This window comes from Carassius carassius, chromosome 21 (assembly GCF_963082965.1).
Source record: "Carassius carassius chromosome 21, fCarCar2.1, whole genome shotgun sequence".
NCBI classification, from domain to species: domain Eukaryota; kingdom Metazoa; phylum Chordata; class Actinopteri; order Cypriniformes; family Cyprinidae; genus Carassius; species Carassius carassius.
This window is the reverse complement of record NC_081775.1, coordinates 23,483,994-23,508,691: the sequence shown is the minus strand read 5'-3', so window position 1 is coordinate 23,508,691 and position 24,698 is coordinate 23,483,994. Positions and strand designations below refer to the sequence as shown.

At 36.7% G+C, this 24,698-nt stretch overlaps 2 protein-coding genes across 5 annotated transcripts in view; one reads left to right on the top strand and one right to left on the bottom strand.

The window, feature by feature from the left end:
* Positions 1-3,295: 3,295 nt before the first annotated feature.
* LOC132097915 (putative per-hexamer repeat protein 5) lies at positions 3,296-8,019 on the top strand. Its single transcript, XM_059503914.1, has 2 exons — positions 3,296-4,544; positions 7,693-8,019. Exons 1-2 carry the CDS (start codon positions 3,460-3,462, stop codon positions 7,763-7,765), a joined length of 1,158 nt encoding a protein of 385 aa, XP_059359897.1. The 5' UTR covers positions 3,296-3,459; the 3' UTR covers positions 7,766-8,019.
* Positions 8,020-9,060: 1,041 nt separating this feature from the next.
* prkcz (protein kinase C, zeta) overlaps positions 9,061-24,698 on the bottom strand; it is a 104,047-nt gene continuing 88,409 nt past the window's right edge. For all 4 annotated transcript variants that reach the window (XM_059503909.1, XM_059503912.1, XM_059503911.1 and 1 more), the window contains 2 exons: positions 17,028-17,143; positions 9,061-12,714 (listed from right to left, as the gene is read on the bottom strand). In XM_059503909.1, the coding sequence (XP_059359892.1) occupies positions 12,627-12,714; positions 17,028-17,143 (204 nt within the window). In that variant the 3' untranslated portion in view covers positions 9,061-12,626. The remainder of the gene's footprint in view (positions 12,715-17,027; positions 17,144-24,698) is intronic.

The window sequence follows — 24,698 nt, the reverse complement described above, 5'->3', positions numbered from 1 at the left end:
CTTTGTTGGTCACAGAGCTTATTTTCTGCATCGTCCAAAAGCCAAAGAAAAAATCATATTTGGGTTTTGTCAGGGAACTTCCAGGTTGATCTACAAAATAACAAACGCTGCAACTCTATTCATATCAGTATACACATTTCACAGTAGTGATAAATGGTGTGCAAAAAGCCCAACAGCAATATAAATTCACGTATAAAGCAAATGGACATAATTCTCACAAATGACACTTGATACAGATACATTGCATGGCATAATTTAGTTAATCACGTCAAAAAATAACAATAAAAATAGCCTATACATCGCCCTGCAAACATCAAATAAGTATTTACAGGTTTGTCATATCAGAACTAAAAGTTATTGAAAAAGAGACCTCTGAGATTTCCTAAATTAGATTTTCAGGGGATCTCGTGTCATTCAGGGACTTTCAGTTTTCTAAAACACCGTGGATTTGTCAAAACATCGAATTAAACATCTTCTCCAGCACATTAACCATTTTTTAATCTCATTTCTCTCTTTCCTTTTCTCCCTTTGCCACCTCACACTTCTTCCACAGTGCACTGAGAAAGCTTGCTTCTGGAAGGACTTGGGCAGCACCCGCTATTTTTACATTTTTCATCATTCATCAGGCAACCATGGAGACGGCTCACAACATTGCCTCACACTAGTCCTAATGACATAAGCGCTCTTTCCTGGATGCCGTCTCCCCGGCTCCATCCCTGAGCAAACTTACTCAAAACTCATCTGCTATTGTACTCTCTCACTGTGTGGCTATGGAACCATCAGTGTCAGCATTAGAACCTTCTGGAATTCTCATCCAGAGGAGAGAGACGCTTCCAAACCTTGCCTCAGCCTCTCCAGAGCTCAGAGCTGAGGCACCTCGTATGGATCATTTATTTCGGTGGTGGCCACCAGAAACCACCTCTTAGGTTTTTTCCCCCGTCCATAGGGTATGTTCTTTCAAAATGCAGTGACGTTGATGCTATGCATTCGTGGGTTTGTTCCATCTCTACAAAATCACTGAACGGCTATTTCCAGTTATAGTATGTGTAGGCTATTTTTTTTTATTCTTAAGAACCAAATATCATCCCATTTCGATTTATTTGAATCCGATAAATTTGTCAACTAGGATATATTATTTTATTCTCACAAAGAGAAGATTCCTACAGCAAACATCTGTTTATGTGCAACCTTTTCACTAGATCATTTTTATCATTTTGTTGGCATTAATTTACATATAATATTGTTTAAACAACAACACACACATAAAACTAATAATTATCTGCATTTTTGTATTTTTGCATTCAGCCAGATATGAATTTTAGAGAAGATGAATACCACTGTCTGGATTGATGTGTATTGATGCTTTGAATTTATTAGGCTACACCAATAAAGTAGTAGCCTGATGACAATGATGTTGAACTGAACAAATGAATTAATACAACAAAAGCATTTCCTTAAGCACCGTAAAGTTAAGCCCAACGTACATATTTTATTTTAAAAATCAAATAAACAATACAAACTCCATGTGGTACATTTAAGCAACGAACTCTCATTCGAACTGCGCATTCAGGGCGCAGCTTTAACGCAAAAAATAACTTTTGTGACCAAACACGGAAGTAGTTCAAAGAAACTCCCGCGTAGTTTTTTTTCATCGTTTGGATGAGCCATGTGCGTTTGATGGAGGTGCAGTGTGTTTACAACCGAATGACTGCGATGTCTAAACTAAAGAGGAAGAAATCAGCGATTGAGGAGAGTAAATGCGAGCAGCAGACGACGATCAAAAAGTCAAATGGCAATCTAAGTGCAGAACAGGACAGCAGCTGCAGCAAAACATCTACAGGCAGGTACGTTACGTTACGAAGTCTAATGTCACGGCAGTTAATACTCAACGAATGAAGCTCTCTTCATAATATATTATATAATAATATACATTTCTATAACATATTTTGACGTAATAGTATTTTCTGTTGAATCCTGCAGGGCGAGATGGTGGGAGAGTTCTGAATTAAGTGATGTGGAGAGACTCTGGGCTCTTACCTTGAGAGCTTTTTGTCCAGCCCTGCAGTCTGATCAGGAAGAATGTATTCCACAGCTCCCCCCACCCTCATCCACGGTAATACATCACCTTATCATCAATAGTTATCATGGAAGAAGGAGGGGCTCTGTGTTTGTAGATCTGTTTGGAGTAGTTCAACATGCAGTAGTATTGAGTCTCATGATATTGCATGACCCTATTTCATATAGTATGAATAATTCCTGCATTTTGTCCTGAAATGGATGTTAGATGCAAATCGACACTGTAAGGTCTAGAGATGACCTTATCACTGTCACATACTAAATACTTCATTCCCTTCACAAAAATGTCACTTACGAATTACCAATAATATATCACTGTCTTTAAAAGCAGGGCCCACCCTCTAACTCTGAGACCTTGAATATCAGATTTTACCCTGTACATGTGAAAAGAAGGCTCGATGTTATTTTCCATGGAGATGAGAGGATGGACAGAACTGAATTGTACTTTCCAGAATTGACAACGAGGCTGTGGTGTGTTGTCCTGGGAAACATGTTTATTTAATAAATGACATTTTGCATGAAATGGGTTCACTTTGGTGTCTCATTACTTAAAAACATCACAAATTAGATTTGAAGTACAAATCCCAAACAGTTAAAGTCATAAAGTGTGGACATAAAATACAATTTTCATTTTAAATTTTATGGAAAACAAATATTTAGTAGAAATTTCATTTTAAATGATACCTTTTGGTATCAGGTTTACAAAAACTATAACAAAAACAGAGCTTATATTCAGTTTTTCCATATAAAATATATAATATGTAGTTTAATCTCCTGAGGGTGACAAACATTTAACATTTCTAAAGGTAAATAAGCACCTCCTGTCACTGACCTTTTTAATATTATTTCTATAGTAATTCTATGTAATAGTTTGTTCCCTTTAGAGTACCAAATAAACATAATTTCCTTAGCGTTTATCTTTAAAAAAATTATACAATGTTGAAAAAAAAAAGATTGTCTTATATATATATATATATATATATATATATATATAGTTATATATATATGCAGATATAATGGTCTCTCTGTAACTTGTCAGTTTGGGTTTAGATGTGTTTGCAGTCATTACATCATACTTTTTTTTTATTAGGCTGTTCTTCAGAACCACTAACAAAGCTGGTATGCAAAATGTGTGTAAAATGTGTATATTATGTTACTAAAGGAAGCGTCTAATTTAATTTACCATGATAATTTGTGTAATACAGTGTGATTTAATCTCAATTTCTTTAGAAAACTCCTGTACAAAAAATAAGTGATTGGAGGTGGTGCAGTGCAGATGAAGATGTTAATCCCCCTCCGAATTTGCCCACTCCATCTTTCCTCAACAACCCACAACCAGTGAATGAGGTCAAGAACCCCTCACAACCTCCAGCAGCAGAGAGCATGGGAGAATGTAGTCCACCAGCCATCGCTGATCAAGAGAATCATGCATCTTCACCTGATCAAGAGAGTGTGTCAGTATGTGACATACAAACTGCTCAGCAGCGCCACCTAGAAGACAATTGGGTTGAGGGTCATGAATTGTCAGATGAACAGAGTGACAAATTTGACCAAGTGGGGAAAGTCACAAAAGGATCTGGAGCAGGATTGGATGTGCAATCTGGAGCAGGGAAGGGGGTAAAAACAGGTGCAGGAGGATCTGGATCATGGTTAAGAACAATATCTGAAGCAGAAGGATCGGTATCAGGCATGGGAACAAAACAAGGATCAAGTGGATCTGGATCAGGGCAGAAAGCAAAATCTGGAACAGGAGGGTATGGAGCAGGTCAGCGAGCAAAATCTGGAGTAAGAGGATCTGGATTGGTGCTGGGAGCAAAATCTGGAGTGGGATTGGATGCAGAATCTGAACCAGGGAAGGGGGTAAAAACCGGTGCAGGAGGATTTCAAGCATTTTCAAGCATGGGAACAAAACACAGAGCAAGGGGATCTGGATCAGGGCAGAGAGCAAAATCAGGGGTAGGAGGATTTGAATCAGGGCTGGGAACTAATTCAAGAGAAAGTGGAACTGGATTGGGGCAGGGTACAAAATCTGGATTGAATTTGGGGCAAAAATCAGCAACAAAAGAATCTGGAGCAGCGTCTGGATCAGGACTGGGAACAAAATTAATAGCAGAAGGATCCGGAACAGCAACTGGAACAGGACTGGGAACAAAATCAGGAGCAGAAGGATCTAGAGCAGCATCTGGAACAGGACTGGGAACAACATCTGGAACAGAAGGATCTAGAGCAGCATCTGGATCAGGACTGGGAAAAACATCTGGAACAGAAAAATCTAGATCAGCATCTGGATCAGGATTGGGAACGACATTTCGAGCAGAAGAATCTAGTGCAGCATCTGGATCAGGATTGGGAACAACATCTGGAGCAGAAGGATCTAGAGCAGCATCTGGATCAGGACTGGGGACAACAGAAGGATCTGGATCAGGACTGGAGTGCTGCCCAATGTGTCTGATGCCATTTCCTGCAGGGTGAGTGAACATTTCATATAAATAGGTCAAAAAATCCTCAAAGTTGATTGATTTCTCAATGCAGAACCAAAGATGCCAACAATATCAATAGCATGTAATGCTCAAACAACCCAAAATGTCACATTGCGTGACTGCCTCAAAAAAACCAATGCATAAAATCTACAATATCCCAACATTCCTCACTTTGGCATTGCTTTTGGGAGCTGAATGGCCAGAGAAGTTTTAGCAAGTAATCCAATTAGAAATCCTTGTGAATACAATTACACTTGTATTACAAAAGTAATTTTTTTCTTCGTCACTGAAGTTCTCATTTCTCAGAAGTCTCTGAATTCAGGTGTTTTGCAGAACAGGGGATGTGAGCTGCTCTCACTGTAGAGTAGATGCATGTTCTGCAACAACAGAGAGTAGAAGACTGAGATCAGCTTTGGCACTAGAGATGTTTAGCTGGCTCTTTAGGTAAAGCCAGAACATACAAGTGCTCACTCTCATGAAGCCCTTTGCAAAACAGCTTCACTAGGCTGTAAGATGAGGTGTTGGTGGATAGAATCATGCATTCTATCACCTCTTTCAAACAGCCAAAATAATATTAGTCATTTGCTGGAGAAAGACATTTTATTTTCCCTAAATGCAATGGATTTGAGTGTTTGCGCCTTGGGTGCTGGTGGAGCGTTGCGAGATGGATATCGCAGCCACGCTTATGTAACTCACTCCTGGATGTGATGTCATCGCTGCAGATGCAGAGCAGAGGATCCAGTTCAGATGGGATTTATATTTATTTGATGCTTTATGAACACTTGATTCTTTATTTTGATTGATGAACATAGCAACGTTTAGCAGCTGTTTTTGTTGTTTTGTAGTATGAAGTATGCAAAGTATTACACAACACATTAATTCTGGGACTTAAACAATAATGAGGTAGTACAGTGATTATTTTTCAGATGGAAATACCCTGCTACTTTATGGCAAAAAAAAAAAAAAAAGTAAAAATCAGTCTGCATTTTGAGAATTATGACTTTTGTTATTCGGGTTGTTTAAATAGAATTACTTTTGGAAAGTTGATCTAAATCTGGCAAAGTTGACCTCTTACAATTTTGCATGATTTAAAATGCATTTCTAAAATAATCTTATATAATTAAATACACAATTAATTACATGGAATATTTGTACTTTAATCTTTTTCTATAAATTATTTCTATAAAGTACAATAAATAGTTTTCGACACTTTGCAGATCCACTTACAGTATCTATCTAGTTTCATTTTGAGAAATTGACAAATTTAAGTTAAAAGAATTCAATGTTTATTGTTAATTCACGTTTATTCGTAATACATAAACTAATGTTAATTTTGCAACAAAGTAACATCTTATTTGTTAACATTGGTTACTGTAATAACTAACATGAACTTACAGTGAGCAGTATTTTTTACAACATTTAATAATCTGTAATAGTTCATTGTTTGTTCATGTTAGTTGAAAGTGCATTAAGCATGTAAAAAAAAATACATCTTTTTATGTTATTAGTAAATGTTGAATTGAACATTAAGACTAATAAATGCTGTAGAATTATTTTTCATCCATTGTTAGTTCATGTTAACTCATTTTATCTAATGTTAATTTATACAACTTGAAATGTTAAAAATGTATTCGTGCATACAGAAATTAACTTGGACCTATACATTAATAATTGTAAAAGAAATAAAAAAATTAAAAAATATATATATATAACTACATTGTAAAGTGTAAAATTTTCTTTGCAGAATCATATACTTTTTAAGCTGAAATCTTAATGTTGAATTAAAAAACTCAATGGAACGGTTATATATCCTGTAAATTCATATACCAGTGCTACAGGCTTTTATAGGTGTCATTTTCACCTTGCTGTCATCTTTACCCAATGCCAACTCTCTAAAAAGGCTGTATATGAACCTTTCTGCCCGTGAACTTTGGAGCACTTCTCAGAAAGAGGAAACACTATGTTAAAAACCCAGTGACTGTGAGTGTACTTAAAGACAGAAGGAAGAGAAACTCTAAGAAGGACAGTCATTCATTAAAATGGGTCAAAAAGTCACCAGATTCTTGCGAGGTCTGAGAGCAGCGCTCCTTCGGCGTGGTGGGCAGCGCCGAAACTCGCAGAACAAGGCAGCACTTTGTTGCGATCGCAGGGCTGGCGTGTGCCCCTGCCCGCTCTCTGCCCGCCGTGTGTACATTGGCCAGACTGCAGAACACAGGCAGCTCCGTGAGAGAGACACAATGAACGCTCTTGTCTAGGGAAAGACAGACAGAGAAACAGGCAGATATAAAGAGCGAGTTTCTGAGGGCAAGACTAGTGAAGAGATGGAAATCTTGATGGAGGGTATCAGGGTGGGTTGGCACGTGTAGATTCACAGAATGGTTTTAAGGTTTGCTGCTGGGAAGCATCAAGCCGTCTGGGTTGGAAAAGGAATTAGAGAGGAAAGGAATAAGTATTGAAGGGAAAGGAAAAACAAACAAATGAATGCGCCTAGAAATGAGTGGCGTTTGGGGAGGAGGAAGGAAAGTCAAATTTGAGACCTGGTGACCTTGCAGTTTATGTGTGCTTGTTAGCCGATGGCTTACTACAACAAACTATTCCTCGGTGGTTTATTTGTGTGCGCACACAAGTAAACTACTGTAAAAGGAGTTTTTTTTACTTTGCTGCATCTGCTACTATAAAATACTTTACAAAAGGCAATGCAAATCCTAGAAAAAGTGCATTAATTCTAACAGTGGTGTTTTAGCAAATGCATGTGAAGAATTGTTGGATACTAAGAGAAAATCTGATATGAGAAGCATAAATCATTTAAGCGTTTCCAGATAAATGCTTTTTGAGTGAATTCAGGGGATTGTAAACAGCATCTCTGCAGTCCAAAACTTACGTCAACATGCATTATTCCTAAATAGTTTTTTTGAGAAACGGTGAGGGATCAATAACTTATCATGACTCAAAAATCTTATTTTGTTTCCAAAACTGCTTATTGTGCAAGAAAGAAACGGTGTTGCTGTAGCACCCTTGTGTGTTTGGGTTTACAAACCACATATTACTGGAACGAACATGGATTTCTCTTTAGTTATTGCACGTTGGATTGTGTGTGTGTTTGCGTTGCTCACTATTGTTTTTGTTTTTTTTCCAGGTTCACCCAAATGCAATGTGATGGTCATCTTGCACAATGTTTATCAGAGATGAATGAAGATATTATTTGGTGATGATGGAATGAGGAAATTCTGTTATATTATTTTAGATACTTGTGTTTTCCTTTATGAGCTTGCAAAGTATTACTTTAATGTAGGGCTGCACGATTAATCGCATGCGATCGTCATGCGTGTCTCTTTAGTGAAGCTGGTTCTGTGATCAGTACTAAATATCCAACACCTGCTTTCAAATGGAGCGGCACTTAATATACAGATCCGTAGTTCGCTGACAAGCTACGCAATATCGCATTTATAACTGAATGCGATTCATCTGCGATTATAAACGCGATATTGTGTAGGTGGTCAGGGAACTACGGATCTGTATATTAAGTGCCGCTCCAAAGCAGGTGATGGATATTTAGTACTAATCACAGAACCAGCTTCACTAAAGAGACACGCATGACAATTGCATGCGATTAATCGTGCAGCCCTACTTTAATGTTTTGATTACTGTAAACAGAAGACCTGGAAAGGAATAGAAGATTTGCTGAAAATGTACTCTGCCTCAGGCCATCCAAGATGTAGATCAACTTGTGTCTTCATCAAAACAGATAAATGTAGCCATACATCTATTGCTCATCAATGGATCCTCTGCAGTGAATTGGTTGCCTTCAGAATGAGAGTCCAAACTTCTAATAAAAGCATCACAATACTCCACATCATTCAAGTCCATCAGTTAATGTCTTGTCAAGTGAAAAGCTGCGTGTTTGTAATAAACAAATCCATCATTACACTGTTTTAATTTTAAACTTTCACTTCTGGTCCATAGTCCACAATAACACTTCCCCCAGTGAAAAAGTCCATCCCATGTTGTCCTCTCAAATCAAAACCCCATTGACATACTTTAGAACTGTTTTAGATAGTTTCCACTTCTGTCAAACTTCCACTTCTGTTTGATCTGTGCATATTTCTCTCCTGATTCAGAGGAGATTACCCTTTCTCAGGAAAAAGCAATAATATGGATAAATAGCCTGGTTTGAAATTAAAAACGTCTTAAATGTGGTCTTATTACAAACACATTTTTGTGATGTTTTTATCAGCTGTTTAAACACTCACTCTGACGGCACCCATTCACTGAATAGTGAGCAAGTGATGTAATGCTAAACTTCGCCAAATCTGTTGAGATAAAAGAAACAAACTTGGATGGCCTTTTCACTTTTGGGTGAACTTTTCCTGTAAATACTTCTTATAAGATATGATTGGTAAATATGCATTGTGCAATAAAGACAGTGCTCTCTCACAAACCAGTGTTTTTCTTTTCTTTTTCTTCTTTTCTCCACACCCAGAAATCATGAGACAGGAAATGTGAAGTCAGTACAATGAACATTTACTGATTTACAGTTGTTATCTAAGATGCTTAAGACTAAACTTCATAAACCCAAAGACATGTTCACATCTCTCTCTCCCACCCTCAGCCCACAGAAACTCTACTAGAGCTTTCATTTACAATAAGTTATAAAACAAACACTTCAAATATAAAAGTATTCCCCTGTAGCACATTGATAAGAGCGTCACTTGCTTTGGAGTCAATGTAAGGAAAGAACCAAAAAAAGAAAAAGCAGAAAACAGCTTGCGACAGCTTTTGTATTTGGCAAGTTGATAAATAATGGAAATTTCTTGCTTAAAATGTTTTCAGGGACAGGAACTTGTATTTTATTGCAGTCTTGGGCTCTAAGTTTGAGACTAGCGGCTTGGACGCTGGATTCAGATATCTCTTATAATGATGCAGAAACAGATTTATTTCTTTTTTTTTTCTGTGAAAATCTGAAGGGTTAAATTACAGATATTTACATTTATGCCAAAACTCATTCCAGTTCAAATATAAACATGAATAAAACCCCAACAAAGCAAAATCATAAATCTGACACCATTTTATGTGGGTTCTGTACATTGGCTCAAGCTGGTGGAAAATTAAGTTGATGATTACTTGGTCCTTTGTAATATATCATAGTACCTTTTTTCATACAGTTTGTGAAAATAATCATTGGTGTACAGGAATGAAAATCAAGCAAATTTTGTGTAGGACCACCTTTACCTTGAAAACCTGAAAATCTGCAGTTGCAATGGCCCTGTCAAACTATACTGGAATGGAAAACTATTCAGTTTGCATTCACCTGAAGTTCCTGTCACAAACAATCATTCATAAATAGTGGAATTCTTCAAAATGTTGTGCCTGTTTTTGTACCAGCTTTTCATTAGAGAGCTGAAAGCATGGTGGCTTTGCTCTCTACCTCGTTATCGTTACGTTCGTCACGCTTGTTATCTCCCGGGCCGTTCTTTGTTCTTAGCCGTCTGCTAATCTCGCTACTGTCTGACACAAAAGCAGCTAATTAATCCTGTTAACATGGCAGGAATTCTTCATACAGGTCTGATTTCATCAAAGCGTTCACATCTAAGAGTGTTGTCTTCACTCTTCAGGAAAAGAGGGGAATAAAAACCCAAAAACTTGGAGATTAAATGCAATGGAAGATAGAAAACATATCTAGTTGCTTAATAACACAATACCTTATCACTGTGATGGATTAATCAGTCAAGCTAGCCTGTGATTGGCTGTTTTTCTCTTTAAAGGAAAATTACGGATTTTGAAGTTAATTTTTAAGAGCTTTTTTGTGTGGACTGGAATTTAAATAGACATGATAGTTTAGTTGTGTGTAGGAGTGTACGGCTATTGACATGCTACCCTCACAATCTCTGCAGTATGTACACTGTGCACAGTATGCATGGGATACCCAGATGACCTACTACGTTTGCCAAGACACACACAGTGCAGAATAACATATTCCATAATGCAATACACACAACTTGACCTTCCATTTCCAACTCTTTTTCTTGGCTTACTATTCTGTAAAGACTCAGCATTTTTACACAAAATTGATTCTAAAATACAAATAGTCATTAGTTGCTTATAGGCAACATCCCAAGGTAATGTGACAGTGTAGCTTACTAATATCTGAAAAGTGTTTATCGTGGAATATTGACAATCATTTCATCTACTATTAATACAAATAGTAGACAGAATACAGTATATTCTACAAGTACAGTAGCAGGCTAGAACTCCATTCTGAACACAACCTGCCACTGAATGATAAAAGATTAGAATTCTGTGCAAACTGTGTTTGATATTAAGTGTTGCAATGGGTTAAATTTAAGCATCTGACTGCGACTGCAAAGACAGTTCCACCATGTGTTTAGGTCATCTGAGATTCAGTCACATCACTGTTGCACAATTTTACCACCACACAACACCAGCGACATCACGTACAAACCCTTGTTTGTGTTCTCTCACTCTCCACAAGGTCTCAACAGCACGTTATTGACAGATCACATGAGTACAACAGGAGCAGCCATTTTAGTAATATAGTGTGCACTTGTATTGAGTTTTACTGTAATATTAAACCCAGGCTCATTGGGAAAAACGTGCCTATGGCCACATTTATGCAAAATTATATTTTGTTGTTTTTTGACTTTCAATGTGAAATGCTAAAAGTGCATTCAGTTTTATCTAAACTAGATTTATAAATCTGGCATCATTTTATGTTGGTTGCTTTTTTTAATGTGGTGGTTCGGAAATTAAATTTCCGGTGAGGTTGTATGTTGTGTGTTAATGCTCTATAGCATTTGAAAATAACGTACTGACCCTAAACCTAATTGAAGCAAACGTGAGTGATTTTTAACTTGCTTCTACAAGTCTGTAACTGTCTGTGACTTGTGCAATGCTGTACCGGGTGAGCTACCGAGCAAATTTACATATGTGTGGGAAAAACCATACATATGCATCAGTCATCTGGTGCAAATTTTTTAATGTATTAAAAATCATGCACCATACAAGTGTTTTGAGGTCGCAACATAATATTGTGCAAAAAAAGTCTTTCTTAATTAACAATCTGCCCCATAACCATAATTTGCGCAAAAACATGGATAGAGGAACGTTTTTCCAGTAAACCTAGGTTTCTTATATTGCTGCTGGTCTGTATGTGGGCTTGTGATCATTCAGTGTCTAATAACTTTAATGTTTTTTTTTTACGTATGTATCAGTGTGTTTGTGTTATGTAAATAATAATAATAACACCTACAGCCCATCTTCTCATTGGATGGTGCAACTAACTCCAATCTAACGAGTTCAGAGCAGTTTGCATGGTGAATTTTGGATCTTTGAGGCACTTCTTCAAAAAACACATTTTATCTCCCATTTACTCTATAAAACCAACATGGGTGGTTCAAAGATGCGGTTTAAAGCACAGCTACCCAGTGTGGATGAAACCATCATGGACATGAATTAAAATGTGCCACTTTGCATCATAGAAGGCATCATAAATTCTTTGATTGACTACCTACACTATAATACAATTTTTTTTTTACTTTTCTAACATTATACATTCTTGTTTTGCTCGAGGACGAGCCTCATACAAGATTAAAGAGAATCCCAAAATTTAAAAAATGGAACAAAATAAAAGTGCACATTAAGTTAGAACTGTCATATTTAGCTAGGCTTGATGGGAAATGTAGTCTCTGATTGACGCAGGCACACATTAAAGGAACCAACTTTAGTCCCAGGCAACACTGCGCGCGCACACACAAACATGGGCGTGAAAATGAAAGAGGTTGCTGGGAAGCAGGAAGACAATCAACAGCTGAAATTTGGGGAATCGTTCTGAGTTTGTTTTCTGAAGATCCTCCAGTCATTTCTTCTTCCAGTGTAATCCCAAAATAACTCAAGCAGGGTCCGAAACTTTAAGTCTTAGTGTTGCTTTTTGTCTTGAACACAGTTTTAGGGAAAAGTTCTTCTCTGTGACACATGTCTGAGTCTGAGCTAAACTCAGCTGTAGTAGTCTTGTGGAGCCGCAGGCAGAGAAACATCAGCCGGATTGTTCTTCCCTCATACGGTTTCTTCATTGGAGAGCAGCAGAGGATTAATGTACTCGAATCCTTCAAACTCAGACTGGTCTATTCTCTTTATCACATCCCTGAGGAGAGAAATCAACATTATTAATAGAAGAGCTACAATTCAACTCTACATGTCCCATACTGTGGCTTAAAGCATAAATTAGGGGAAAAGAGAATGAGGTGTAGTTTATGAACTGAATTTCTTTTAGGTGCTAATAAGTCATTGCAGAGAGAAAAAAAATTGTTTTTTGGCATCACATCTACATTTATTCATTTAACTGGCAGGGTTATTTAACTTGAGGCAATAATGCGAAAACAGCTAAAAGTCGCAAACATTGCCAAGAAGAGTATGCTCAATTTGATATTTTATTTCCAGTCTGGTTAAATACAGCTGCTATTTTTAATATTTATTTTAATTTGCTACTTGATCGACTGGGAAATTAAGAATTAAGAAATTTTTTACCGACAAAATTTAATAAAAAAATGCACAATGTCTATTTTCTTGAGGAATACATGCTTATATTTAAAAGTATGGGTCAGTAATGAAGACTACAGTAATGGCTATTTATGTGTATATTTCATAGACTGTATAAAAACAGGTATATTTGTATAAATACACATACATAAATGTATATATTTAAGAAATATACGTAATATATATTTATATTTTGTCTTTAAAATGTACATGTATGTGTGCGTATTTATATATACAATAAATCTCGATTTTAAACTAATAATATTTCACAATATTGATGTTTTACTGTATATTTTATCAAATGAATGTAGCCTTGGTGAACAAAAACATTAAACAAGATGAAATGGTGTATACTTGTCTGGTATGGTACTTCAGGGCAGTACGGAGAAATCATTTTTCATTTATTTTTATTAGATTTTTTAGAGATTGCATCTATTTTGTTATCTTTCAAAAAGGCCACACATTTTACAGATTCTGCAGGGGAAATATAAATTTATGAGCACATCTGTAAATGCAGACTGACCACCAGAAACAACAACAACAACAACCTTTCTTCATCTGCGTCGAGAGGCTGGTTAACCACAGAGGGGGCAGACACAATTTCACTGGAGTACAATTGAGAAATTCAGCGGCGTCTTTCTCCTCTTGGCTATTTTCTGCAATGGCAGTGATCCGAGATGGTAACATTCTTGCTGAAATCAGACCTCTTGCTCTTCAGAACCTCAGGAATCCATTGATCTATTTTATCAGCCATTTGGGGATACCACACTGCTATAGTGCTCCACCTCTTCTATGGCGTAATGCTGAACCGATTCAAAACTCGTTTATCACGTTCTGTCAAACACGGTCCGTGGAGGACAATTTTCCTTTATAACAAGCTCTGTAAGAACTGATATTTCACTAGATCCGGGTTCAGTGCCGAATTGTGTTTGTGCTGTGTCTGTTTGAATAAAGTCCCCAGAGGGCCACTTGACTGTATGTGGGTGTGTGTGGGGTCGAAATGCCTCCAGCAAGAGTGAAACCTAAAATAACATGAATGACACCTCTATGCCGTAATATCAGGCTCAGGTTTCAAAGGGAGAGCAGGGGGGAAATGTGTAATGCCGCAGAGGAAGAAACACTGAAAGACGGACATTCTGGGTGCTGACCAAAATAAACAAGCCTCTTTACAGCACAAATGTTTCTTCAGAAAAGAATTACAAGGTGGAACTGATTTGAAAGACAAAAAGCAAGCAAGCTTTGGTACAATTTTAACATTTTTAAAGTCCACCTATAACACTTCTAACACATCTAACACTACCAGCATTTCCTTTCCTTTCAAGATTAGTAATGCAAACATTTGTTATGAAAGGGAATGGCTTTAATTGAAAGGTATGAGTAGAAAATACACTAATTATGGGCCATTAAAAATGCACACTAGAAAAGGTTGTCGGGAAGATTTATCAACTATGCAGTAATATTCGGAAATAGTACTACAATTTAAAGTAACCTTTTCATTTGAATATATTTTAAAATGTTATTTATTCCTGTGATGGCAAAGCTAAATTTTCAGCAGCCATTACTCCAGTCTTCACATGATCCTTCAGAAATCCTTCTGATATGTTGATTTTGTGTTTTTTTTTTATTTGATTTGTGCTTTTTTTATATTTTTGTGGAACATTTGTTCAAAACAACAGCATTATTTGAAAAATAAATATTTTGTGACATTTTCAATGTTTTTGAACGATCTTGCTAACCTTAAACTTTTGACCGGTAGCGTACTTTGTGTAAAACAAAGCTAGATAGTAATGCATTGGGAATCCAAGTTCCTTTATAAGCTGTTTGTGTGAGCATGTAAAAAAAAAAAGGGAATCGTGTCTCTAGTCGCAATGGAGTCCAGTTCATCCTTTTCCGCTGCGCTCTGAGACACATCCCACTCTGGACGCACTTTCCTTTAATCCAAAAGACTAAATCTCTTACAAGGAAGGATTTCACCCCCCACCCTCTTTTTTCGTCTGCCAGATCCGTCAAACAAAAAAGGCTTCCATCACTTCCTCCCCCTCCTCCTCTCCTCCACCGTGTGGGACGTCAGGCTTTTCCAGAGCTCGCTCCGCTTTTGAAGTGTCTGGCTGCTGCGTTCCTTTGAAGCCTGCTTGGAAAATCTCGTATTGAACTAAGAACCCGCCATGGCTCTATAGATTACTGTCTGTCAGTTCATCTGACTGCAGCCCACTTGCGTTCTGCTAATTATGAGTGACAGGTTTACCAACATACTGACTTCAATTGGCTTATAGACTGATTGTGTTTCTCAACAGTTAGTGTTCATAGTTCAGTGAAGTACATCTTGAGTTTCTCGTGGAGAGTGAAAATATCAAATCACCTCAAGATACTGGATGACCTCATTCGTGAATTTGAATTAAGGTAGAAAACAGGATGCAGAATTGCATCAAACTTGAATTTGAATTTAAGGAAGTATAATTAAAATGTATTGAAATTCACATGGATGGATGGATGGAAAAGTAGATAGAATGATAGAACAAGAATGGATGGAACGAAAGAATGATAAAATGACAGATAGATAGATAGATAGATAGATAGATAGATAGATAGATAGATAGATAGATAGATAGATAGATAGATAGATAGATAGATAGATAGATAGATAGATAGATAGATAGATAGATAGATAGATAGATAGAATGATAGACAGATCCAATCCAGTTCGACTGAATGGAATTGTACATTTTAAATGCATAGCTCTCAGATTTTTTCAATAAAACGAAATGCATTTCAGTCACAGTACCAAATCACACCGTTAATCAAAGATACCGTCCTCTTTCGGAGCTGCATTTTTGGAGCTCCATTTAATGTAAATTGAAAACAGGAATTCTTTTTTATAAGCTTAAGGATTGCCTGTCTCTATGGATCAAATCAGAATAACAAATTCAGCCGGAATATAAAAGTCATTGTGAAGACTGGAGTCCCTCTCCAGAGAAATGCACCTCTACAGAACAATACGTCTCAAAGCCCGGCATGATTGTTCTCCACACAGAATGACTGGAATGTCCGAAGAATCTCTTGAGAGAAATGGGGCGAGACCTCAACAACTGACCCAAATGTATTCAATCCTCCGCCATCAAATAAATGCACATTTTTTGCATTGAGTTGACTGGCTCTCTTATTTTAGCACTTGTGTTAATCACTGCAGTATTCAAAAGGACCGAGTTTATGAATGAGCGAGCAAAGAAAAGACTTGAATGCATAAAAGCCCCCCTAGAAACTCACTTCACACTGATTAAAGCCAGTTTCCACATGAATCTCTGGGTTTTAATGCCTCTCGGCATCAGGTTTTCACCATTTAAGAGCTGTTCTTTGTCCTCCCTTTCAATGCGGCCCTTTTCGGTGCACCTCATACTGTAAAGCAATCAGAAACTCCAGAGGGGATGTTTCCATATGACATCACCACCTCTTGACGATAGCCTCCAGATGGGTAAACCATTTCACTTCATCTCGCTCTCACTTCTGAAGGGGAATCTTAGACGTAAACCTCACCACCCTGACCAGGAGAATCAAGCTGAGTGGAAACCCCCGTTATTAAACGCCTAAATCTTCTGCTGGTGCAGTCATGTAACTTTGAAGTCGTTAAATTGTTACATAATCGCTCTCGAGATGGATTCCGCAGAAGTGACGACTGACTTTAATTTTCATTTAAACATTTGGAAGATGTTACAGTGTGCAAGGAGATGCCAGTTTGTCTTTTCAAAATTCAAATCTGGACACATTTTACCAAACACCACAAGACAAGTCGTATTAGCGGTTTTTAGCAACTGAACAGGTCGTTGGAAAACAGGTGGAGTGATTCTTTTGTCAGAGATCTTTACTGATCATCTGTGGTAATGAAATCCCTTTTGGCCAAGGATCACATTTTTCAATACTTACTCATCGTCTGGTGTTAGCTGCACGGGTTCGTTGGTGAACTGCGTGTCAAAGTTATCTAAACCGTAGTCGTCTGTGATCTGAGGTTTGAACGGTGGCGTCACCTGCTTCTGTTCCAGCTAGAGGAGAAAGTGAGAAAATGACTTATTAGAATGCAATCCATTCCAACATTATAATATTAAGAACCCTGATCTATCTGACGAACTTCTATGCTCTTTATAAGCTCTACACTGCAGAGTTCAACAACATTCTTAAAAGCAAAGATTCTGGCATCTATGGTTCCATGAAGAGCCTTTAACATGGAACATTTCCATTGTGGAGAAATGTTCTTTAGATTTTTAATATGTTCTTCACACTAAGAAAATCTGTTCGCTGAAAGGTTCTGTGGGAAACCAAAAATGGTTATTCTATGGCATCACTGTGAAAACCTCCTTTTGGAACCTTTTGTTTTTATGAGTGAATAGGAATAGCATTGCCAAAATGTTGAAAAGCTAGGGAAAGAAAAATGTTGCCATCTAGGGCAAGTAAAAATCTGAACCACTGGCCTGATTGAGCCAAAAGAAATAAATTATTTTTGTTGAGCTTTATATAGACCTTTTAAGACCTTTTATATAGACCTTTTAAGTTTTCTACCTGAACTAAAACCTCAGAAGTGACTGATTGAAGCCAGCGACAAAAATAGCAATCAATGCAGGTGATTAAAATTACAATTGATTTCAACAGATTCTATCGTTATCATGTTGCCAAGCTAACCACATGGTACCCTCTATGCATGACTCCTTTCAAATTTAGCTTTGGTAACCACTGCAATTTTCTGTGCAGCACGAAATTAAGGATGGAGGAAGTTTCTCAGAGGAAATTTTTGAGTGAAGTCCATGAGCAAAAAAAACCCAAAAAAACTGTGCAAACAAAAAATACTGGGTAAACAAGCACATATTAGATTAGAATGATAAGCTTTTATTGGTATTTTTCAGGTATGGAATGGAACAGAAGAAATGCCATTTATAATCAAGCATGACTTTGATAACATCTAGTTAGGAAGTTAATATGTAAAAACATAAATTGCACAAATGCCAAAGATGTACCAGATCATATGTACTAATGTTGATGATATTTCATAAATGGTTGACTCAGCATGACATCCGCTTTAAATAAAACTAAAAAAAAAAAAAAAAAAAAAAAACCAGACAAAAGAAAGCAAAGAATTTTTGATTTTCACTCAAGGCCACTAATGAATAATATTCCATTAATCACTGCATTAAAAACACTCTGAAATGAACCGAAAGAGGGCGAATGGCCCTTGAGTGAGGGACACTTAAGTTTGTTTGAGTCGAGAAGTATTTCAAAGTGCTTTTAATAAAAGATAATAAAGTAGAGAGGGACAAGGAAAGAAGTAACGGAGGGCAGAAAGAAGAAAGCAAGAGACGTGCTATTTTTTTTGTATTGTAGAGGTTTGATGTTAAGCACTTGTCAGAATGGACAGATTCTGTGGACGTCAACACTACAGGTCAGATAAGGTTTGTTTTCACGTTAGGACTCTTTTTGCCTCTCTAACGTTCTCAGTGTGTTTTGAGGACATGATCCTGCTGTGTTCCACTCCACGCCGATCTGCACAAACTGGAACAGATGGCCTCCCTTCTCTCCTTTCACTACTATCTCACTCTCTCTATTTAGTCTAATTCATGAGTCCAGCTTAATGTCTCTTGTGTTGGTCTGTCAAAATGCTTTTACATTTATTAAAGAAACTCTGAGTGGTTTTTGTGCAAATCTCACTGATATTTGGGGGCAAATGTTCTGGGTGTTTTTTATGTGTTTCTATGCAGTTTCTAAGCCATTGCTAGGTGGATGCTTAAGTGTGGCCAAAGTCAAAAGAACCTGCTAGGTTTCCATTTCCCTTCTGTTCCCTTTTCTCTTAGTTTTTAGTGTACTGTATACACTACATTTCAAAACTCAGATTTTTTTTACATTTTTTACTTTTATTCAACAAGGATGCATTAAATTGATCAAAATTGACAGTAAAGACAATTACAGTGTTACAAAAGATTTATACTTTAAATAAATGTATGTTCTGTATTGTTGACAAAATGTATTATGGTTTACAAAAAATACTAAATATTAAGCAGCATAAGTGATTTTAACATCAATAAGAAATGTTTATTGAGCACCCAATCAGCATATTTGAATTTCAGATTTGTTTTAAGGGTCATGTGACCCTGAAAAATAGCATAATTGGCTGTTAAAAATTCAGCTTTGCCATCACAGGAATAAAATAACATTTTAAACATATTACAATAGCCTGGATAAGTTATTTTAAATCATAATAATATTTAACAATATTACTGTTTTTACTGTATTTTTGATCAAATAACAACAGCCTTGGTAAGCATAAGAGAAAATCTTACCGACCCCAAACTTCTAAACGGTAGTGAACGACATCCTACTCTATCCCAAGAGCAAAACACTCAAAACAAAAGCGGAGAGAGACATAACAGAGAGAGTTAAAGACGACACACAGGGGAAAAAAAAGATGTTAATTGGTGCCCAGCCGCCATGTGTGCATGTTTTTTATTCCCGAGGCCATTGACTCCAAAGAGCCAGGCATGACGCAGTTGGCTGCAACCTGCCTGGTGGAACATGCTAATGCTCGTCTCTGTAGCAGAAAACCAATTACACGCACACACCCATCCAGATGCACAGAGACTCTTCACGCTGATGTGTGGGAGTGGATTATTCCCACACAGCTCCTTCGCTAGTTCTCGCTTCCCGCCGCTCTCTCAGTCTCTCTGTCGGGGTCTGGCATCATCCTCTCAGTGACTAAATGATCATAAACTCACTAGTAATTTGCTAGGATGACACGGGGCTGATTGCAGTGGGACAATATGGCTCCCTTTACACCTGGCATTAATGTATTATTGGTGATTGCATCACAGGCGTATAGCGATTGATCACAGTAAATGCACATTGGAAATGCATGTGACCATATTGGATTTGTAATGTAAATGCTAATCTGCCCTGACTGTGGATCAGGTCAACAGATGCAGATATTAATACCAGTCATACAAACGCAGGACCAATGTCTCTTAAAGGTATAGACCACTTAAAAATTTGTATTCTGTCACCATGTTTTTTCCAGATCTGTATTTGTGTATCTGTGATCAGTACGGAGTTTTTATTTTTCCTCTGTACACAAAAAAGAAAATATTTTGAAAAAGGTTTTGGCCATACAATATTAATTAATTCATAAATACTTCTGTGAAAAAAAAACAATGTTTGGAATGACATGAGGTTCAGTATATATTGGCAGAATTTAAAGGGGTCATATGATGCGATTAAAGATCTTTAAGATTACTTACAACAGAACAGCAATACATTTTATGGATGACCGTTTGTAAACCTAGGAGAGAAGGTTATTTTGACTTTGTTACGACAATCTGGTGCTTCTGAATCAGCTAGTGGAAGTATGTTTTGTTATTAATTTAAGTATTTGCTACTGAATGTTCAAATGCAGAGTTTTGCATGTCGCTTGTGTGTGTGTGTGTGTGTGTGTGAGAGAGAGAGAGAGAGAGAGAGAGAGACGGGGTCACACAGTGGAGTCAGATGTCTTAACCGTCCGTTGCTTGTGTATTGCAAACACATATGAGCTTCATCATTGTGTCTGTCACGCGACCCTGTTCCCCTATCAGGCTTGAACTGATTGTAAAACTAATGACATTATTAACTGTCTTTACATTTATTTATGAAGCTTGTGATTATGGAAAGGGCCGTTACATTTCTGCGTGTTTGCGGTGATCAGCTAATCACAATGCACTGGGTCAGTTGGCCAATCAGAGCAGACTGCTCTTGTCAGAAGGAGGGACTTTGTAGAAAACAACGCGTTTGAGAGAAGCGGGGCATAGAGGACCTACAATAATGTACAGTATTTGAAGAATAATGTGTTTTTTGAACATTAAAGCATGCCAACATATTCTATTACACCAAATACACAAAATAATGATCTTTAAAAAAGAATCATATGACCCCTTTAAATATTTTGGGTGACCTATCAGTAAAAGAGCATATGTGGTCATGTGAAAGACATCTTTAATAAATAACATCTTCTTTTTAATTCTCAAGTATGTTCCAGTAGAGAGCAAAAGAAAAACAGTGTTCGAACTAGCCTTCTCTCACACATACACAGATATCTGCTTTCACAGGAATGGATAATTATTATTAATACATTCATACAACTGAAGTGGCAAAGCTGGCTGAAATCAAAATCTACCAGGCATGCATTGTCTGATCCCTATGAGAGCATGTCACGGCTGTTCTGACTGTGTTCTAGAATAAAAGAGAAAAGCAGGTTTCTTTCTATTCACCACTTTAAAAAAGCAAACCAAGGTTTGAATTACAATGATTCATTTAATTGAGCCAATTTGAATAAAATGACTTATGACTTTAAGACTTAATCTTTTAAGACCAAACAATGACTCTGATTTACAGTTGCATCTTTCCATAAACATTAGAAAAGACACTGATTTAACTGCAGCTGTGGATAAGAAAAACAGGAAATTCACAAACAATAGGATTAGCTACACTGTCTTTTTTTATTTATTTATTTATTTTTTTTAAGTTGTAAATAAAACAAGGATTACTGGAGTATGTTTTACGACAATTTAATTTCAGTTTTTCTACTTCAAATCTACATGCTTAATTCAATGTGTTACATCCACACACACACACACACACACACACACACACACACACTAATACAAAACACTCTATAAATCTATTCATTTGATCTAAATATATAAAAAATCATTTGTTTTTGATGCTACAAGTGAATTTATCCATAATTTATGACTATGCATACACTGAATTTATGAATTATAATGTGAAAAAAGCTAGTGTTGATTTAAAGATTTTTAAGTGTTACAATATTATTAGTGTTTAAGACAGTGATTATTAGTGTGTTGTAAAGACAGTAAGGTAGTAATTATATATATATGATTCTGTGCAAGGATCCACAATGAAGATGCAGTCATTCTTTGTTTCTATAATCACAATTGCTCTGTTCTTCACACTAATCCAGAGACTACGAGGCATGAAGCATGTTAGTGCGTTCATCATGCTCTCACGCAATCTCAAATAGCCCATGACGTCTTGAGTATTTTCTTCTCAAATGTATTGTTTTTCTTTGTATCGGTGTTTCTTTTAAAACATTTCAAGTCTTAAATCACACACTTTCAAAGTGGTCGCAGGCTTTTGGACCACATTATCCTGTTTATGCTGTCGAATGAGTTTCCGAATTCAAAATGTGAAGAAACATTAAGAGAGAAAATTGTTACTGATTTCTCCCCACTTGAGGATCTACATGCACCAGTTCCAAAACAAGCCTCTTGGGTCTCAGGACTGATCTCAGATGAGAACTTCCTGTGCAGCCTCCCCTGCTAAATCTGTCTTTACAAGCTGGCGTCACAGAGAGTGAGAGTTGTGCTGCGTCTCCCCTCCAGGGCCCACACTGCAGACGGTGTGAAGAGGATCTGTCTGAGCGGAGAGAAGCCGTACCATTCTGTCTCTCTCCCACTCTCTCAGTCTACCCCCTGCTTTCTCATTCAGCTCGCTCTCTATCACTTTGTCTCTCACCATCTCATGCACCTCACTCTTCTCATTCATCTCTCTCTCCTTTTCTCACTCTCTCCCACTTTGTCTCTCGCTGTCTAAAATCATTTCCCGCTCCTCATTCAAGCCCTTCTCACTCTATCTTTTGCAATCTGCCTCACACTGTCAAAATCGGCCTCGCTCTCCCACTCTTTCACCCCCTCTGTCTCTCACTGTCTAAATCACAGTCCCTAAAGGAAAACTGAAGATTCTCTCATTTTTCCTATTTCCACCTTCTTCCGCTCTGCCGTAACATTTTCAAAATAGTCTCAACATGCTTCATAAAATATTTAACTATAGGTTATACTCCAATGACAGGCACTTTTATGTCACCTTATTTTTATTGAGACTGAAAAAAGAAACAACTTTTTTCTCTGCTTTTTGCTTTACGAAGGTCACATTAAAACGATCTGGGAAACTTTACTTCATCCTTTGAAAAGTAGTTTAAAATATTTTGTAAAAAAAAAAATATTAATATATATATATATATATATATTATAATAATACAAATATTTTAATTATTATATAATTAATATTATATTAGTATAAATCATTAACAATCTTTTAATCCTAAAACATAAAATTCTATAAAAGTATTGCTTACTATTTTCTTTAAGCAATAACTTTAAGTTAAATAAGCTTAATAATAAACTAATTTAAATAAACGGTTTATCTAAATTATTTAATCAAATGAGTAATAATAATGACTGAACTTTAATAAAACTTTAATAATAAATATTTTAATAAATACTGTGATTTCAAACCTGTAAAAATATCATTTTTACACAAAAGGATTGTAATTACTGCTGTCAACTGTCTTGGTTACCAAGAATAATCATGTAAGTTAAGCATTTTAGGTATAAAATATTGCATGATAAAGAAAAATTAAGATATGGAATATTTTATTGCTTGTCATATCCAGTTATGCTGTGATTTTGTCAAATTGTGCATAAAAAAATCATAGAATGTAGGATACATAAAATGCTAGCTATTAAAATTATCCTTAGCAAGACAAATTAATTGGCTTTTTCATTAAAACACAAAAATGTGATTTCTACCACAGAAGGTAAATAAAATAGATAACTTAAAATCTGTATGTTCAGAAAAATGACAAAAATTTAAATTTTCCTATGATACATGCACATCTACTGCAGAACACTGCTAGAGGAAAACTGAGAGTGTGTTTTAATATTATATTTTAAGAAACCCAAATGTGTATGTATTAGTATGTTAAAGAAACTTCTTTGACATCTGGTAAAGCTGAAAGACAAATGATCACTCATCACACACAGACAGGTGCCAGACACACGTGAACGATCAATAATCAAAACAGAAATGTCTGAAATGGCAATTATAGCTTCTACTGAAAAGGTCAAGCTGAAAGAAATATGCTGCAAAGAAACTCTTACAGAAGAACTGCAGCGAATATATCCACTTGAACTGTGTATATCAGGGTAGACGCAGGAATAGTTTAGACAGCCAACATGCTTTCAGTTGAGCATCAAATCAATGTCTTCATTCATTCATGAGCAATTAACAACAAGTGTAGCGCAACCCCGTTCATTAGAGGAGCTCAGGGGGTTGATTCCACGTATAGAACAGTGACTTCGTGTGTGTGTATGTGTGTGTGTGTGTGTGCAAACTCATCCATTGCACTAGTAAAGTGGCGGAAAATCCCAGCAGCTTAAGCATGGTGCATAAGTGACAGAGCTCTATAGCGTATAATTTCCTTTCCACGATGCTGACCTTCGTGGAAACACACGATGGACACGACCAGCCAACACTTACTGTAATTACAGCTAATAAAACACGACAGATCACAGCTGAACGCCTGGCTGAGGACTCAGTTATGTGAAGATGTACAGTACACGTACAGAGCCTCTGAGGCAAGTGGAAGATATTGTGGAAAAAAGGCTACTTTGCTGTCTCTGCAGTTTTGAATCTTCTGCATGCTGGTTTCACACTCTGCACTGATTTCAAAGATAAGACAGATGTTAAATATCACAATGTAACACAGGTAGTGATATATCTTTCCTT

What these genes read in the sequence shown, in the direction of transcription:
- LOC132097915 (XM_059503914.1), top strand. Translation starts at nt 3,460, where the DNA reads ATGGGAGAATGTAGTCCACCAGCCATCGCTGATCAAGAGAATCATGCA. An exon ending in CTGATGCCATTTCCTGCAGG is followed by an intron (nt 4,545 to 7,692) that starts GTGAGTGAACAT and finishes TTTTTTTTCCAG; the next exon opens with GTTCACCCAAATGCAATGTG.